General features: G+C 41.3%; 1 protein-coding gene across 1 annotated transcript in view; it reads right to left on the bottom strand.

Annotated features, from left to right (window-relative positions):
• Positions 1 to 18,407, bottom strand: part of GRIN3A (glutamate ionotropic receptor NMDA type subunit 3A) — a 145,675-nt gene extending 127,268 nt beyond the window's left edge. The window contains exon 1 of the mRNA XM_055302357.1: positions 17,709 to 18,407. Coding sequence (XP_055158332.1) covers positions 17,709 to 18,407 — 699 coding nt within the window. The remainder of the gene's footprint in view (positions 1 to 17,708) is intronic.
• Between the last annotated feature and the right edge of the window lie 705 nt (positions 18,408 to 19,112).

Below are 19,112 nucleotides of genomic sequence, written 5' to 3'. Positions count from 1 at the left end.
TTTAAACGTTACCTTAGGCTTTTTTTTTTTTTTTTTTTCTTTTTCAGGTAGTACTTAGTCACAGTTTGAAAATCACGTCAGGGGAGACTCTTAGGATAATGTGATCCCAAAATATGATACTCCAAATCCCCCATGGACACAATCACCGGTGAGGGTGTTTGTTTTTATTTTTTATTTTTTACTTTTATTTTTTATTTTTATTTATGATAGTCACAGAGAGAGAGAGAGAGAGAGAGAGAGAGAGAGAGAGAGAGAGAGAGGCAGAGACACAGGCATAGGGAGAAGCAGGCTCCATGCACCGGGAGCCCGACGTGGGATTCGATTCCGGGTCTCCAGGATCGCGCCCCGGGCCAAAGGCAGGCGCCAAACCGCTGCGCCACCCAGGGATCCCGGGTGTTTGTTTTTAGACAGATTTCTGTGCTCCAATCCCAGGAGTTCTGATTTGATAAGCTCGAGAATCCCTATTTTGAAAAGTTATCTGTGTGTTGCTGACACACAGATGGCCACCACTCCAGAGGTCCTAAAGCCTAAGGAATTATACTTAATGAAAGAAAAGGAGCCAGGAATAGAACCGGTTAGTCTTGGCCAGATCTGAATCCTTGTCCGATTTTTTGATCATTTTGTTTAACAAAGGATGACAGGATAAAATACAATTCCAGGCTTTTTCTCTTCTTAACTGGTGATTATTCCAGTAACTTTACTTTTCATCAATTCTGACATTCTTTAATTTTACATGTCAAGAATCTTTGGCTATACGATACAGTGAAATTGGTTGAAGGGGGATTAAAATTCGAGAAAGCAGTGGCTTAAAGATCTGAGAACAATATCACTTTTCTGTCACTTGTGGTCTCCAGGAAATTGAAAAGCGATTTGTGGACAATGAAGGATGCATAAAAAGCTTAATAGGGTAGTAGAAACAGGTTTTCTACTTCTTATGAAATCAATTTCCTCAAGGCCTTGCTCTACCAGCTTTTTCTACGTGACAGTAAATTCTGGGTGGTCAAGAACTCTCTCCACCACAGTGAATGAGGATCCTTTTTCATAAGGTGATACACTTTCTTAGGTTCACATCATCCCACCTGAACAGTCAGTGGGTTTTCCACAGGTGTTATACTTAGTTCTATTACACTGGAAGGGATGGAAATGGACCACTCATTCAGTTTAAACAATAGTCACTGAGCATTTCTATTATGAGCCATGCACCGTGCCAGAAGCTTAGGGTTTAATTTAGTGGAGGAGAGAGATATGCAGGTAAATAAATAATTACATGTCTATCCGATAGATCTAGTAAAGAAGAATGTGCAAAGTAGAAATGTCACACAGAAGTGGTTAACTGTGGTAGGGAAAGGATGAGCAGTGACCTGTGCACAGGTGATATTTGAGCCAAGATCTGGAGGTCGAATAGGAGTTTCAGGCAGACACAAGGGGGAAAGAGCATTGAGAACAGCATGTGCCCAGGTTTGGAGCAGGATTGTGCATTTCAGCATTGCTGAGCAGAGTGCAAGGGCTAAGGGTTAGTATCAAGAAGAAATGAGGAGAGTTAAGCAAGACTCAGATAATGAAAGGTCCTGAATGCCTGCCCTAGGCTGCTTAGAATTCAGCCTTTAGGGGCACCTGGGTGGCTCAGTGGTTGAGCATCTGCCTTTCACTCAGGCCGTGATCCTGGGGTCCTGGGATCAAGTCCCACATCAGGTTCCCCCCGTGAGAAGCCTGCTTCTCCCTCTGTCTATGTCTCTGCCTCTCTCTTTGGGTCTCTCATGAATAAATAAATGAAATATTAAAAAAAAGAATTCAACCCAAAGGTTAGAGGCTGGCAGAGTGGAGGTGGTTCATGAGAAAATCTTAGGTTGATCAGGGGCTTGACATTAAGTAACACTGACTCACACAGTGAGAAAGTTAATCCCTTTTCAATTAGTATTTAATCCTTCTGCTAAATCCAGGAGAAAGCCTCCATTTGGTGTCAGTGTGCCTTTAACACTTCCCTAACACCTGGAAATGTTCCCATTTAAATAAGGGCTCAGGCAAGGCTACCTAGCTAGAATGATTCTGTTTTCACGGTGTACTTATCTCGTTGTGTACTTTTTTCTATTTATGGCAAGGGGGACTGGTTCTTCACTGATATCACCATAAAAAGATTTTTAAAAATAAATTTATTGAAGTAAAACAGTAATTTAAAAAATTAGTTGCAGGGGTGCCTGGGTTAAGCGTCTGCCTTGTGGCTCAGGTCATGATCCCAGGGTCCTGGGAATGAGCCCTGCATCAGGCTCCCTGCTCAGCAAGGAGTCTGCTTCTCCCTCTCCCTCTGCTGCTCCCCCTGTTTGTGTGTGTGTGTGTGTGTGTGTACCTTCTCTCTTTCTCTGTCAAATAAATAAATAAAATCTTAAAAAAATGAAATAAAAAATTAGTAGCTATAGGTGATGTCGAAATACAGCATAAGTTATAAAGGCAGTACACACTGTGCCTGAACCAGGCAACAATGATGTTGTTTTTAGGGAGGAGGGAGGGGGGTAAGGTGGCCAGTGAACCATCTCTCTTTCAGACAGCAGCTTGGAGACTGTCCTGGAAGAGCCAAAATGGAGGCAGAGAAGTCAGCTAGGAGGACAATGAAATACTGGAGGCATGGTGTGGCCGAGATTGAGCCTGTTGGTTTATTCCTGATCTTTCCCTGCATTACTTTGCACAAAGGGGATCCTAAGGGTTCTCCTGGCCTGTGAGGGGCTGAATCCAGAAGTAATTCTGAAACATAGACTTGAAAGATTTTTACACAACTGCTGCCCAGCAAATGTTAAAGGCAGACTTGGAATGAAGGTTAGAGTGAGATTTGATTATTTTCCAGGATACCAATGAATCATGAAATATTACTTAGAAACCGATGAAATCTTAAATCTGAACTAATGTGTTTTTTATGAATGTAAGTGGCCAATCTGAGCTTTAATATCAGATTTCCAAAGTGTCTCTCATTCTAACCTGTGTCCTGGTTGTCACTTTGCTACCCTGTCAGCTCCTCAAAGCTCCTTTCTTTCCTCCTTAGGCCTAAGACAAGCACCTGACGCTAGGGACACTCAGAAGAAGCACTTTTCAAGTCTCTGTTTGGAAAGTGTGAAACTGCCCTGCTCTCCTTTCCTCCCCTTCCAGCTGCTGCTCACCGTTGAGGAGTTACAGCATGACCACTCTGGTTCAGTGCAGAAGGACAAGACAAGGGCGGGCTATTCCCAGTGTTACATTAGTACTGGGAAAGATTAGTCCTGGATTTCCCAAAGTGGAACTAGGAATGTTTACCTGACTAAACAGATGCTTCAATAAGAATGCTTCTCATCTTTTTTTTTTTTTAAGATTTATTTATTTATTTTAGGGAGAGAGAGATGTGAGTGTGCAGTAGGGGGTAGGGATGAAGGGAGGGCACAGGGAGAGGGAGAGAGAGAATCTCAAGCCAACTCCCCAATGAGCAGGGAGACCAATGCAGGGCTCAATCTCTCCACGAGATCATGACCTGAGTGGAAATCAAGAGTCAGATGCTTCATCGACTGAGCCACCCAGGTGCCCCTCATCTGTTTTTTAAGTCTGAATGTAGAAAATGTTTTTATGTATATTAACTTGCTGAAACCCGTATCGATTCTTTAAAATAGCATAGTAGGTACACTCCACCAACCCCTGCTTAATGAGCAACTATTTATAATTTGTAATAGAAAAATGGAGACTCAGAGAAGTTTTCCAAAACTGTACAGATTACTCTGGAATTATCACTGAAAGCCAGGTCTTCTGGCTTTCCTCCTCACTCCATACCCGCCCCCGCCCCCCCCTCCCCCTCTTGGTCTCAAACAGAAAGAGCCTGTAACAGCTAGGGCTTAGTGTCTACAGAACTAATAGAATCCTGTCGTAGTATGGGCCAAAGAGGATTTTGTGGCCTGGCCTGAGGTCTTAACAGCCACAGATAACATTGTTTCAATGGAAAAATCAATTCTAAATAGGAGCTTAATTCATCTGCAAATTGTGACAACTTGAGTGTATATCTGTCTTTCTATATAGATGTATAATAGAGAAATGCTTTTTAATATAATAACTTACATGTATTGATTTTTTAAAAGTCACACCACACATATTTCTATTTCTAGAGATCTTATGCTTTCTGGACATCTGTATCTCAGAAGGATGTCATGAATTGGAAAGAGTTATCTGCACATTGTGAAAGGTCTTGAGGACCAGGTTCTATCAATTTGCTATTAACCTATGTCTCCCTACCTTCAGGGGAGGCATTTCAGGATCTTAAGAGTGGGGGATGGAAGGCTTTTTTGGACTATACTCCCAAAACTTGGAGTCTGATACATTCTCTTAAGCATGGTGTACCCTGCTCCAATTCTGAGAATTACTCTTGTAGTGAATCATTGTTATTAAGGTGTGTTTCATCCCTCAGGAGTGTTAGGGCATGGAAGAAGAATGATAACACTGCCACGATAAAATGGCTTTCCAGCAGGGAGGTAGCATGAAGCTTAGTGCATTATACTTGGTAAGTGTTTGTTGAATAAAAAATGAAGAATGAATAAATAGATGAAAGTTGTTTTGCTTTCAAAAGATTTATCTAGCAGTAGTGTGCAGAATGGTTTGGAGGAAAGAAAGTGGAGTTAGAGAGACTATTCAAGAGTGTTGGCAGAAGGAGCTAATGTCTTGTGAAAAGAAGGAAAGATGAAGATATGGGAAATATACTAAGGAAGGCAACAGAGCCTGATGAGAAGAAAAGAGAGAGGTCCAAGGTGAGAATTCCTGTTATAGGTGAGAGGGAATGCCATCTTTGGGTATCTTTAAATATTTTGAGTTTAAGGTGACAATGCGAGATATAACTGGAAATCCCAGTTAAAAATTCCTGGTATTGCCATATGCAAGAAGACAAATTCAGTAATCTAAACCTTAGGAGATTTACCTTCTTTGAAAATGTGCCACTGACAAATGTTATAATGGCTGGTACCTTGGGATAGTCCATTTATTCATTTATTCAACAAATTTTTATTGCTATGCTCATTCCTACCTCAGAGGTTTTGTACTTTTGTTCTCTCTGCTTGTAATGCCCTTCCCTTAGAAATTTGCATGATTCGCTTCTTCATTCTCTGGTCAGGTGTCATCTCTTCAGACAGGACTCAGTGACTAACTAGTTATTTTTTTTAATCTTTTTAAAATATTTTATTTATTTATTAGAGAGAGAGAGGCAGAGATGCAGGCAGAGGGAGAAGCAGGCTCCATGCAGGGAGCCCGACGTGGGACTCTATCCCGGGTCTCCAGGATCACACCCTGGGCTGAAGGCGGCGCTAAACCACTGAGCCACCCGGGCGACCCGACTAACCAGTTATTCTCTCATCCTTTACCCTGCTTCATTTTTTCTCCATTGCACTTGCCTCTGCTTAAAAATATTATATTTAGGGACTCCTGGGTGGCTCAGCGGTTGAGCATCTGCCTTTGGTTGAGGGCGTGATCCCGGTTCTGGGATCGAGTCCCACATCAGGCTCCCTGCATGGAGCCTGCTTCTCCCTCTGCCTGGGTCTCTGCCTCTCTCTGTGTGTCTCTCATGAATAAATAAATAAAATATTTTTAAAATATTATATTTATGTTGGTATATCTTATTGTCTGTCTCCCCTGCTGGAATGTAAATTCTTTGAGAACAGGAGTTTTGCTATTTTATTTACTGCTGTATTCTAAGGCTTATACTGAACACTTAACTCAGAAATCTGGCCGTTGCTGATTGGATTAAGGAAAGGTGTATAACTTGAGATGGAGGGGGAAGCAATGATTTGTTTTGGCTCATTAAATATCTGCAGAATGTGAACTAAGAGATACAAAACACATAGATGATTAAAGTTGAAAGTCCTACCAAGTTCAGGCTACATCCTGTCATGGTAAATTGAAACCACATCCATGCAGAAGTTATGGCAGGGCAGAGGAAGAAGCTGGTATCTGGAGAGAAGGATGGAGCAGATGTGAAATGAGAAGCCAAGAGAGGATCTTTGGACCCCAGGGGATGGAAGGGAAGGTAGTAGCTGCCCCAGCACTTTCCAGGAGTGCAGGCTAGCTGGTCCTCCTGCAATTCAGTTCCTGATCATGTTTTGTAGTTTCCAGCACAAACCCCTCACTTTTGAGCTCCTTAGAGTGAGTTTCTGTTTCTTACAACTACATACCCTGACAGCAATGGAGATATCCAACAGAACTTTCAATGAAGATAGATGTTGTCTATCTGTGCTGTCAAATTCAGTAGCCACTACCTACATGTGCCACTGAGCCCTTAGAGCACCTGAGAAACTGACTTTCAAATTTTACATCATTTTAATTAAAACTTCAGTGTCCATTCAGGGCCAGCAGCTATCTTACTGGACAGCACAGCTCTAGGATTATTACCACAAGGGCTCAAAGACAAAAAGCACAAAAGATAATGAAAGGGCTGAAACCCCCCGCCCCCAGAAACAACCTTGATGATGTCCCAGAACTCAAGCAGAGTGTTCCACAGGACCAAAAACTAAAGAATGTTAAAGAGAACAAGTCTGGTAAAGACCCATTAGTTATTGATTTTTTTTTGTGGGAAATAACTTGGATTCAAACAAGGGCTAAACAAATGAAATGTAGCGGGTAATTTGCCTTCGGATAAGCAAATAATTAAATTATTGCCAATAAAATAATGAAAAATTATTAATGACATGGGAAGATGCTTATAATATGCGAGTTAAAAATCATAAAATAGCACGATTCCCAATTTTATAATATATACATATGTCTAGATCCTTGGATTGTGGGTTTGTGTGTGATTTTTATTTTACTCTTTGGCATTTTTTTATTATTGTGATTATCCACAAAGAACATACCTTTTTAATAATTAGAAAGAAGGAGCAAAGGATATGCCTAACACAATAAAATGGCCACATCTTTTCAAGTTGCATTATAAACTAAAGTGATAGTAAATATACCTACTACAATAATTAACCACTCGCCTTGCTAAAGTTAATAAAAGTCATTCATGTCTGCCTCTCCACACCTTGAGACATATACTTTCAGATATCTTTAAGGTTTCTAATTGCAATTATAGATATGGTGGCCAAACAGCAGAAATTGTTGGATCTTCTTAGAAGGCAGAAAGAAGGTCTTTTCTGTGATGGATTAACCTAGATTTCCCACAGTCAAAAGAATAGGACATAGATGAAAAGCTGTTTGGAATCCTTCTCTTGCCTTGTCAGGCTGGATTTCTAGGATGCTTTAACTTAAAGCCAAAGCTGTATTTTAGGGGCCACTAGATGGCTCTCTGTGCCTGCGACCAAGTGAAGGCATACTGGATTAACTCAGGCATGGATTTATTATTCATTTTCAGGTATACATTGAAGCATTTTCTAAAGTGTGTAACACAGTGTGTGAGGTAACTCAAATTAATTTCTTGTATAGTATCAAAACAATGACAGCTCTCCATCTGAACCTATTGAATTCACAATAGTCAGAAGCAAATTCTTTGTTTAATGGAATCCCCACTTAAGTACCTCTGGTTGGGACTGAACAAACAGAATTCCGCAATAGCCAGATTGTGATTCTGTTAGATGAAGACATGCTGGGCATCTCAGTTTGCTTTATGGAAATAAATTTTTAACATTTTTAATCTGGAGAGTATTAACCCAATTGTTGCTTGGCTTTGAGTTGAGGCTTTCCATACAAAAAACACCAATAAATTGTATGCAGCTTTTGCAACTATCAAAGTGCTTGACACTGAAAGTTCTGCTAATGACCACCCCTAGCTGAGAAGAGATAGTGGCAGCCCATTTCCAAGCCATTCTTAGGAATGGTACTGAAAGATCCAGACTGAGCCATTGTTCGGAACTGTACAGACTCAGTCACTTGCAAAATGTTGAAAATATAAAGCTAGATTGCAAATACAAAGGAAACTATCACCTTTTAATATAGAAATACCATCAACTCAGAGTGCCCAAGATTCAAAAAGTCCTGTCAACTCTGAGTTTTTAGAAAATTAAAAAAAAAAAAAAAAAAGGATTTTCCTTTCTCTTATCCTTTGACAGCAATGCCTAGTTGTACCGACAAGAGGGCTTTCTTTAATTGTACCCAATGGTTTCTGAAAATTTTAAACAAAGAGCCTCAAGAGAATAAAATACATCAATATGTTACTCAAGGTCATCTGTGGACACCCATGGTGAGTAGTGCATATATATGCATTACTTTTATAATCAGAACAGCAATATGCATGTAAAAGGTCCCTTAAAATTGTATGCATCAAACAGTTTTGATACAGTCAGTATTCAATAAAATACAGTTTGCCTCATGGGTATCCTTTTTCTGTAAATCTTAGTGAATAATAGTGTTATTGTCACTAAACTTTTGAGCTAATATATGCCATAAGTCAGTTACATTAATATATATAAAGCTTATATGGAACAGGGGAAATTTGTAAACCTTGAATCCATGCCAAATTAAGACTCTACTCTTAACAACCTTATTTACCCCAAGAAGTCTAAAATATCAACTGGCTCATGGTTCTACTGTTCCTTAAGTATAATTTCTGGGAGGTTCCTAGGGGAAATTAGAGTAGTAGATAAGGCAAGAATTATGAGTTCCTCACACCAATGAATAGAAATGAACATTATTTTTTACCTCTAATGTAACTGATCCAAAGATCCTATCATTCAGAACCAGTAGAAAGATGCAAGTAGTTGAAACCGGACCTCAAAGTTCACTTTTTTGCTAACCAACTTTATATACACCTAAACTTCAGTGAATGGAACTCTTAAGTGAGGTTTTAAAACAGCAGATTTCTTTGTTTATCTTAGGGTTGGCCTACTGGAAGTGGATCTCCTAAGCTTGAATGTCCTATGCATATAGAGGGGCATTGGGTTGGCTCAGTCACATGAGCATCAAACTCTTGGTTTTGACTCAGATCATGATCTCTGGGTTGTGATATTGAGCCCCAGGGTCAGCTCCATGCTCAGCAGGAGTCTGCTTGAGATTCAGTCCCTCTCCCTCTGACTCTCTCCCCTCTACTCATTCTCTCTCTCTCTCTTTCTGGAATAAATAAATCTTAAAGAAAAAAAAAAAAGAAAGAAAGAAAATGGATATAGAAATACTCCGGAGAGTAACCCAGAATATTTGAGTTCTTATCCAGATAATTTTAGTTTTGTCACATCAACAATTTATATTAAAAGAATGACCATAATCATAATAAGAACACATAGTGTTCTAAGGTACTATACTTAGAACTTTGCATACATGGTGTCATCCTCACCACAACTTTAGGAGATCATCATATTTTATGGATCAAGATATTGAGATATATTTCCCCAGGTAAGATGTCTAGAAAGCTGTAAACCTAAGGTTCAAATATAGGCCTGTATTTTAAAAAATCTCCTAACTCCTACTTTGTATTTCCTTCCTTTATGTTTCTATTGTCTCATTTGCAAAATTAAGGTAATACATACTATTTGTCTTGCTCACCTCACAAAGTTAACTATGAGGATAAAATGAAAAAAAAATAGTTGTGAAAGGACTTTGTTAAATCTAACCTACTCTACAATTTATTTTCCTATAATCTATACTTTCATATTGAAGTATCATAGCATTGGTGAAGAAATGTGAAGCTAACTCATCATTTTTCTCTTAACATTTTTATTCATATAGGTAATACATACTTTTTTTGTTTTTTAAAGAAGCACATCGGGATGCCTGGGTGGCTCAGTGGTTGAACATCTGCCTTTGGCTCAGGGCATGATCCTGGAGTCCCGGGATTGAGTCCCACATTGGGCTCCCTGCATGGAGCCTGCTTCTCCCTCTGCCTGTGTCTCTGCCTCTCTCTCTCTCTCTCTGTGTCTCTCATGAATAAATAAATAAACAAACAAACAAACAAATAAATACAATCCTAAAAATATAAAATAAATTTAAAAAGTCTTAAAAATTAAAAAAAAGCACAGATAGGAAAAAAAATGGGCTCTATTACCATTTTTATAAATAAAATCCAAGACTTTGTATTTTCCAGGATCAAGGTCACACTTTATATACGTTATATAAAATTTTTTTCTATCTCTGTGTCAATATATTTTCATTTGAATGGGTATTAGAACTCCATTGTAAAGATCTACCGTGGTTCATTTAAGTCAATTCCTATTATTGGTTATTTAGTATGAAATATGCATTTAACAATCAAACTTGTAGATAACTCTCTTATTTATCTTCCTTTCTTACTTAATTCAAAAGCAGTGATGGATCCAGTCTGTTCTTGGATTGTAGGCTAACAAACACACTGAATTTAGAAGGAGCTAATAGTTTGTTTTTCTTCTTGATGACTTCTCACTTCTTAGAATGCATAGGTCTCTCTAGTAGTACTCTGTATGTTGTATGTATTGTTTTTTACCTCATAGGACTGTTTGAAGGATTCTGCGAACACATTTGTGAAGAAGGCCTGAGAAGCACAAATGCTATAAAAACATATATGATGGAGTATTTTCCTAAATCTATGACTCAAATGAAAAACAATGGTGTATAATTCAACCTGACTGAAAAAGAAGGCATTCTGTTTAATTCTTCACCACTTGAATCTTTGAAGGCTCATCTCTACCAGTAGACTGTCCCTGGCCAACCAGATACTAGCTTTTCAGCATCAGTATTTAGTCCAGTTGACACAATACCAGAGTAGGTCTGTATAATCAATCTTCTCCCTCAGTGCAGGAGATCATGGTGTCCCCTTGAAAGTGACTGAATCTTACACTTTCAGAAGGAAACCTGAAAATGTGGCTGAAGTTTTAGATTGGGTCAAGGGGAGGGATGTGGCAAGAGAGGTAAGTTACTCCTTGTTTATCTTTTCCCCATTGTTTTTTTCTCCCAGGATCCCATAAAGAAAAGATCTGAGAAAGACAAACAAGTGGCTTAAAGATTTCCATTAGTTTGTTATTCATACATTCACTCAAAAAACAATGTGGCAGATGCTGAGATGTTCTTTCTTCCTTCTTGCTTAGTTTTATAGATTCAGCATCACATTTCTGGTGTTGTACACTTCCTCTACTTTTCTGTGTATGTGAGTGGCAGTAGCTAGAGTAGTCAAGACAAAAGACAATGAGATTCTCATCTCTACATTCAGTCATGTCACCAAAATGCACAATACCTTGCTATGAGAGCCCCGGCAAAATGATCTACAGCAATGGTACCCAAAGTAACTGCTGTGCAACTCTTTGTTATCTGTCCATGAGATAAGGAGCTTGTGCCAGTATGAACCAACACATTGCTTTTTTTCTTCAAGAAAACTTGCTGTGAAAATAATATCAGATGAGCCAATGTACTTAGTGATATAATAGGTGAAGAGTCCATACTTTCATGGATAGTCTATTATTGTTAAGTTTGCTTATAGGAAAAACTTATAACCAATGTGAGAGATCTACATTTCTGAAAAATCTTGGACGTCTTATTGAGGCTTCAATGGCAATACCCAAGGCTCTAGATACTGTGTTAGATGTGTAATAGGTAAAAATTTTCCATCAGTATAGAAATAGTACCTATGGCACATATCCCAGTTTGGGGCAAGTGCACAATGTACTTAGAAGCCTAGTTCTTTTTGTTTTTTGTTTTTTCCTTTTTGTGGGGAGGGCTAAACCTACTTACTTTTTTTTTTCTAAAGAGAAAGAAAATAAGGGAGTAGAGAATAAGGTGGATGATGAAGACATGTTACTCCGTGAATCACATTCCAATTTGATTGGTAACTACTAATAAGAATTAGTGAAGAATTAAGACTTGGATGATTCTTATCAGACCAACACTTCTCTACCAGTTGTTTGGCTAACACTACAAATTTTCCCAAAGTACTTCAATCTCTTATTTGATGTAAAAAACAACTCTGTCAGAAGGGTAATTACCTTCTTTTGAATTATAAGCATAGATGTTCAGAGACAGAGGCACTTGACAAGATTACATGGCCAGTAAGAGGCAGAGGAAACCTGAGAACCTTTTGATATACCTTCCATTATATTGTGCCCTTTTAACCAACATTATTGGAATTTGACTGGAAGTTTTCTTGAAATAAAATCTAATGACACAAAATCCATTGTGAATTCTACACCACCAAAAGATAAAACATTAAGGAATTAGACAATGAAACTGGCCTTCAGAGGACTCAGATACTTAGTTCAGTTGATTCAATCATAAATTAATCCCAAGATGGAATAGTCAAAGAAGGTCAAGACCAAATATTCTCTATGACTATACTGTGGCAGGCACAAAGAAAGTGAGTGAGACAGATTAATTGCCAGTGAATGTATATGCTAATCGTTTCTGATCTATTTATCTGGAAAAATTTTTTTTAAGTATTGTAAAGGAAAAAAAAATCCCCAAATTGAAAATAAAAACTTCCAAATTAATCCCAAGTCTCCGTTCCTCAAGAGGAATCTGTAAAAGATCACTTCCAAGAAAAGTTTTGTATCACTTGACATTTAATTTGAAATCATTTATCTTCAAGTCAGCAACAATTAGGTGCTACTACCAGCCATTCATCATGAAGTGCAAAAGAAATATATTTCCCCCAGAGGACAGAAAACAGTGCTTTGCATGAAGCAAGTCAAGGAAAACCAATACAGTTGAGAGCAGATACTTTAAAAATAAATGTCCTTTACTTGTCCCCTAACGACTCACCTAAGTCATATATAGTAGTCCCTCCTTATCCAGGGGGCTACATTCCAAGACCCCCAGTGAATGCCTGAAACCATGGATAGAACCTATACTATAGAGATCCCTGGGTGGCGCGGGGGTTTGGCGACTTCCTTTGGCCCAGGGCGCGATCCTGGAGACCCAGGATCGAATCCCACATTGGGTTCCTGGTGCATGGAGCCTGCTTCTCCCTCTGCCTGTGTCTCTGCCTCTCTCTCTCTCTCTCTCTCTCTGTGTGTGTAACTATCATAAATAAATAAAAATTAAAAAAAAATCAGCACTGTCATTTAGGCAAGTGTCCTGTTTAAAAAAAAAAAAGAACCTATACTATAAATACTGTGGTTTTTTTCTACACATACATACCTATGATAAAGTTTAATTTATAAATTAGGCAGAGTAAGAGATTAGCAACAATTATAACAATATGCTATAATAAAAATTATGTGAATGTGGCCTCTTTCAAGCTATCTTATTCTTTTGCACTCACCTTCTTCTTGTGATGATGTGAGATAATAAAATACGTATGTGATAAGATGAAGTGAGGAGAAAGACGTAGGCATTATGATTCAGTGGGAAGCTACTATTGACCATTTGATACTATATCGGCAAAGGAGAAATCATCTGCTTCTGGACCATGATTGATAGCAGAAAGCAAAACCTTGGCTAAAGGAGCACTAGTGGTATCCCCAACTTTCTGAAACTCCTCATTATGCCACTTGGCTTTCATAAAAATGAAAATCCCCTTCTGAATTTTTTCCATTAGGGAAAACAGGTACTAATGTAGGTCTTTCCTCAAACTGAAGTGGCATTACACTAACTTTTGGAAAGAGGGGGGATACTCTTCACTTTATGCCAGTTTGGCTTACAAAAGGTTTCATAGGAATGCTTTACTTTCAGATAGTGGGGGAAGCCTGTACCTTAGTGGTATTACTGTTCTGGTCCCTCTATCATACAGAAGTGGTGCTGTGTTAGCCAAACTAATAAATAGACTTCAGTGCTTATCCTTGTGCTGTCAGAGAAAAGGGACCATCTAAAACACTTAGATATCCATGGGAATAAACATATTAATTAGCATACAATGGTTAATGAGACAGGCAAACTACGGTTGGTATGTTCAACTGGAGTTGAAAATAGTAATACAGTCACTTTTTGTTTTTTACTTATTTTTAAAAATGTTTATGTTTTTATGAGAGAGAGAGAGAGAGAGAGAGAGAGAGAGAGAGAGAGAGAGAGAGAGCAGCCCAGGTGGCTCAGCAGTTTAGCACCGCCTTCAGCCCAGGGCATGATCCTGGAGACCCAGGGTTAAGTTCCACATCGGGCCCCCTGCATGGAGCCTGCCTCTCCCTCTGCCTGTGTTTCTGCCTCTCTCTCTGTGTGTGTGTCTTTCATGAATAAATAAATAAAATCTTTCAAAAGAGAGAGAGAGAGAGAGAGAGAGAGAGAGAGAGAGCACGCACATGACCTGGAGGAGGGGCAGAGGGGGAGGGAGAAGGAGAAAAGAAGATTCCTCACTGAGCAGGGAGCCTATGTGGAGCTCAGTCTCAGGACCCTAAGATCATGACCTGAGGTGAAATCAAGAGTCCACCGCTCCACTGACTGAGCCACCCTGGAGCCCTGAGTCAGTTTTTGATTGTATGGGTTTGGACCTAAGCCTATTATATTACTCCATTAACTCTGCCTAATGGACCAATATGGAATTAACATGAGATATCCATTTTAGAAATAAACCTGTATCTGTCACTAACTCAATGGGCAAATTTTGAGGAGTCAACTTTGGAGAAACAATATAAGAACCCTAGAAGATAAGATAGTAGGGGATGGAAGAGAAAGAAAGAACAATTAGGGGAACTTCATATAACTTAAATGTAACTGGGGATCCCTGGGTGGCTCAGTGGTTTGGCACCTGCCTTCGGCCCAGGCTGTGACCCTGGAGTCCGGGGATCAAGTCCCATGTCAGGCTCCCTATGTGGAGCCTGCTTCTCCCTCTGCCTGTGTCTCTGCCTCTCTCTCTGTGTGTCTCTCGTGAATAAATAAATAAAACCTTTTAAAAAACCTTAAATGTAACTGGATCCATATGCAGCATCATTATTTGAAGGTCACAGGAATAGAATTTAGAACTAAGAAATTATCATTTTAATAAATGAGTGAGTCTCAAGTGGAGGTTTGAGTGTATAGTAAAAGCAGAATTTTTAGATGGGAACAGGCTTTGATCCTATCCTTGTATGAAGCTTTTATTATGTAATGATATGTAATACATATCACTAAATTACCACTAGTAGTAAGAAAATAAACTACCACTAAAAGTGGGTAGCTTATTATCTTACTTAAAATGGATTTCCCTGCTTGAAGAAAGTTGGTTCCTCACAAGCTGATGACCTTATGTGTTTATTTAGTGAAAGAAACTATTTCAGTGGTATCACTTTCCATTCATGAACTGTGACAGGATGTTATCAAAACCACTATTTATTAATTAAATGTTTCATATCAAGGAAATCATCAACCCCAAAGAAAGTGAGAAAACTGTTGCCACTAATGCTCCAAGCAATTTTGATTTGTCTGAATAAGACACAATTTTATTTTACTTGGTTGTGTAGACAAGTCCACTTCCTTCTGGAATTCTCTATTCAGGCACTGGCCCAATCTATTAGGTCACTGGGCAGTAGAATCCAATGGGAACAGTAGCTAAATTAAGTCAATTTTATTTATTTATTTATTTATTTATTTATTTATTTATTTATTTATCTTAAAATACAAAATGACACTTACATTCTTTGATATTTTGAAAGTTGTTCCTTTTTTTTCAGTCACAACAGTGTTGGGAGAAAGGTCTACTCTTTAGTAGAAGCAAGGGAAAGATCAGTTATTATTTTTGCTGAAAGAGGATTATGGTCATATCCTAAAATTATATGTTATAGTGACTTGGCATTAAGTTGGACATTCTTAATATAGAACATTATAGAATGACATTTAAATGATATACTAAAAGTGAGACAAGTTAGATATGTTTGAATTTAAAATACAAAGATAAATGAAAGAACATGTCAGTTGGGCAAACCAGATCTGAATTAATATAATCATCTCTCTGTGTGCCATGAAAATAACAGTGACAACAGTGATTTAAAATACATTTCTGAATTGAAGTACAGAAGTAAATGTGCTTGGCAGAGTGTTCATTTTACTGTCAGCTTGTAAGGGTTGTCCCTGGAAGACTGTTCCCACAGTAGTCCTAAAGCTGTGAAGCTGTCTGATTCTAGATGCTGCTTCATCGTTTCTCTGGTCCCCTTGTTGTAATGTGCTGTATACTGCACAAATCCATCATGGAACACGATTTCCTTTCTAACTAAGGAACACTAATTTGGGGAAAATTCTTGCTATTTAAGATCTGCCAAACAATCTACAAATGGAAAGGAGTCTAGAGACCGTGAACACTATTGGCAACTTATGAAGTATTAGGTAATAAAGAAGCAATGATGAGAAGCACGTGATGCTGACTCTTGCATTTCGTTCAATCTGATTCTGCATATATATTAATAATGATGCACCCTATGGATGCAATTTCATGTTTATAACACTTTGGCCATTGGCAGCATTGTGCACCTGTGTTTTCCCTGCCTTCCCATCTGCTGCCTACAGTCATTCAGATTCAGGTGACGGAAATGTTTTAGATAAAAGTTAATTAGCCTGCACTCTGCAGATCAAATCTCTATAGTTCAGCATTAAATAGCAATCTTCAGGGTAACTGCTGAAAGTAGCGAGTGCCCAGCCTGCCTAAGATTAAAAATGTAAGATTCATTTTTCTAGAAAAAGAGATCTTTAGTACTCTCTTGATATTTTATGCATAGATTCTATCAAACTTTTCACTTGTATTTGGCCTTACTCATTTTCGCTTTTATCTCTGTATATATATCAAAAGTGGAAGATATTAGAAATATTTTTTTTCCAGCTAAAGGGATAGCAAAAGGATATGTAGAGTTAGAAATTCCCCAGTGTCTAGACTCTTTTATTAGTACACTTTCCTTAGTCCCTCAATCTTTATCATGGGGCCAACACCATTTGCCTAGTTGTTTCATAAATACTGGCAAGTCTTAATGAAGCTTGATATTTTGATAAAAATAATGCACAAAATGCAGCCAAATCCTATCCCTGAAAGGACCCCACCCTCTCTTTAAATATCTATATCATTATTGTCAACAGTAAGTTCACAAATAGCTTTTTTTATTGAAAATATATTCAACTTTTTAACCCATAAGAAACAAAATCATTAGATTCTTCTTTCTTTATTCCCAGATAATTGAGACAGAAATGGGCTGAACACAGCAACTGCATACAGCCAGTCTAGTCTTTGAGCCCACATCACACAGAAAGAAGATAGGGACAAAAAAAAAAAAAAAAAAAAAAAAAAGAAGGAAATCCCAAATGAGTCCTCCCATCCATTTTTACACTATCAGATAATAATTCTAATGCCTTTCAATGCCCAAGCGTAACTGACCGCCCTTCTTTACCTATTGCTTCCGTACTAGTGCAGATTTCCTATTTACTCATAGAAATTCAGAGAGGTGTTTTCTTCCTTACACCACCGCCCAAGCCTCAGGCACACCTTGTAAAGAAGTCAGAGCTGATGCAGCTCTTCCCGCCACATGCTCAGTTCCTGTGGGGAGGCGGACTCCAGCCCCGTCAGGGATCTTCCATCCCCATCCCCCGCGCCGGCCTTCAGAACCTCGATTGCTCTCCAGGGTCCTGAACTTTGACTTCCCCTTCCCTCCGGCATCCACTAGGTTTTCTCAGCTAGTCCAAACAGGAGTATTTTTTCGCTTATTTCCCCCACTTCCTTCCTACCATCTGCTACCCCTACCTCCTATTTTACTTCCATCCGCACTTAAACTGTCTTATTTTACTTTTACTGAGGTCCTTCAGCCAACCATCTCTGAATACGGTCCGATCTTTCAACAATACCAAAGTTGTAAAGCCCCACGTCCCTCCGGACTTCACCTTTCTCCTTTCTCCTCTCCTCCCCTCCAGAAGATCCCGGCCCCCAAAGAGCTCCCCACTCCTCTCACCTGACTCTCCCGCGGAAACTCGCGGCGCACGATGCTGATCACCGGAATGTGCAGGACGGAGCTGACCAAGTCGAGCTCCATCATCTCGCCCTGGCTCTGGGGGAAGGCGAGCAGCGCCGACACCCCTTGCACCACCACGGTGTGGCACACGCTCTGCAGGAAGGAGAAAGGGTCACTGCTCCACGGCGAGCTCGGGGAGGAGAAGGGCAAGAGCGGCAGATCGCCCAGGCCCGCCTCGATGGCCATCACCACTTCCAGAGACAGGTTGTAGGGCAGCAGACCTTCCACGCGGTTCAGGTTGTCCACGGCGAAGAGGAGGGCGTCCCGAGGCCACAGGGTCTCGGCCCCCGCGCCCTCCCCGGGCTTCCGGGCGCGCGGCGGGCCCCGGCCATGCAGGGCGCTCCCCAACCAACGTGCGCCCGGCGAGGGCGCCGGGGGTCGCCAAGTCCCTGGCTCGGGTTCATCCCGCGGGGCGCCTGCCCGGCTGCCGTCCGGAGCGCGGCTGGCGGCGCGGGGGGCCGTGGTCCAGGGCTGCAAGTGCACCGCGCCCACCCTCACCGCGTGCCCGATGCGCTTGAGGATCTGGCAGGGCTGCGGGTGCGAGGAGGAGCCGGGCACCCCGGCCAGCACCAGAGCGCAGGGCGGCGGCAGCAGCAGACAGACCCTGCTCAGCAGCCACCACAAACTCAGTCTCCTCATTACTGAGACCCGCAGGGAGAAAGCGCGCCCCCTCGTGCGCCCGGCTCGCCCCCCTGCAGCCGCTGCCTAAGGTCTCCGCCCCCAGGTCCCGCGGGCCGCTCACTCGGCGCGACCCAGCGCTCCCAGGAGCCGACGCGGTCTCCGGGCCATGCAAGTTGGAGCCTAGCGCGCCCAGGTCCCTCCGCCCCGCATCCTCCGGCCGCCCGGTGCCCGCAGGAGCCGGGCAGGCGGGCGCCGCTCACCCGCGGCTTGGGCGCGCGCTCCCTGCCCGCCCCATCTGCAGGGCGGCCCCGCGGGGAGGCTGGGCCGGGCCGGGCCGGGCCGGGCCGGGCCGGGCGGCCGCCCGAGTCCCGAGGGGGCACCGCGACCCGGGAGGCTCGGCGCTCACTGGGATTCTTCGCGTTTCCCTTTCCGCCCAGGCGAGACCCACTTATTTCCTTGGGGCCGCGCCGGAGAAGGCGTTCACGCCCGGAGTGCGAAAAAGAGGCCAAATCCTCCTTGCCCCAGCGCCGGCCACCCTCTGGCGGGGCCCCCCGGCACTGGCTTCATCTTTCTTCCCGATCCTTGCTCCGCTCCCCGGTGGCCGCCGCCGCCGCCGCCGCCGCCGCCTGCTTGCTCGGAGGAGCGACGCGACTGGCCAGCAAAGGGTGGCTCTGCTCGGAGCGCAAAGTTCTCCCCGCCTCAGCCGGCGCCTCCCTGCTGCTG

The sequence above is a fragment of the Nyctereutes procyonoides genome, unplaced genomic scaffold (assembly GCF_905146905.1).
Source record: "Nyctereutes procyonoides isolate TBG_1078 unplaced genomic scaffold, NYPRO_anot_genome, whole genome shotgun sequence".
Classification (NCBI taxonomy): Eukaryota; Metazoa; Chordata; class Mammalia; order Carnivora; family Canidae; genus Nyctereutes; species Nyctereutes procyonoides.
The sequence above is the reverse complement of the archived record's forward strand: the minus strand, read 5'-3'. Positions and strand labels throughout refer to the sequence as shown.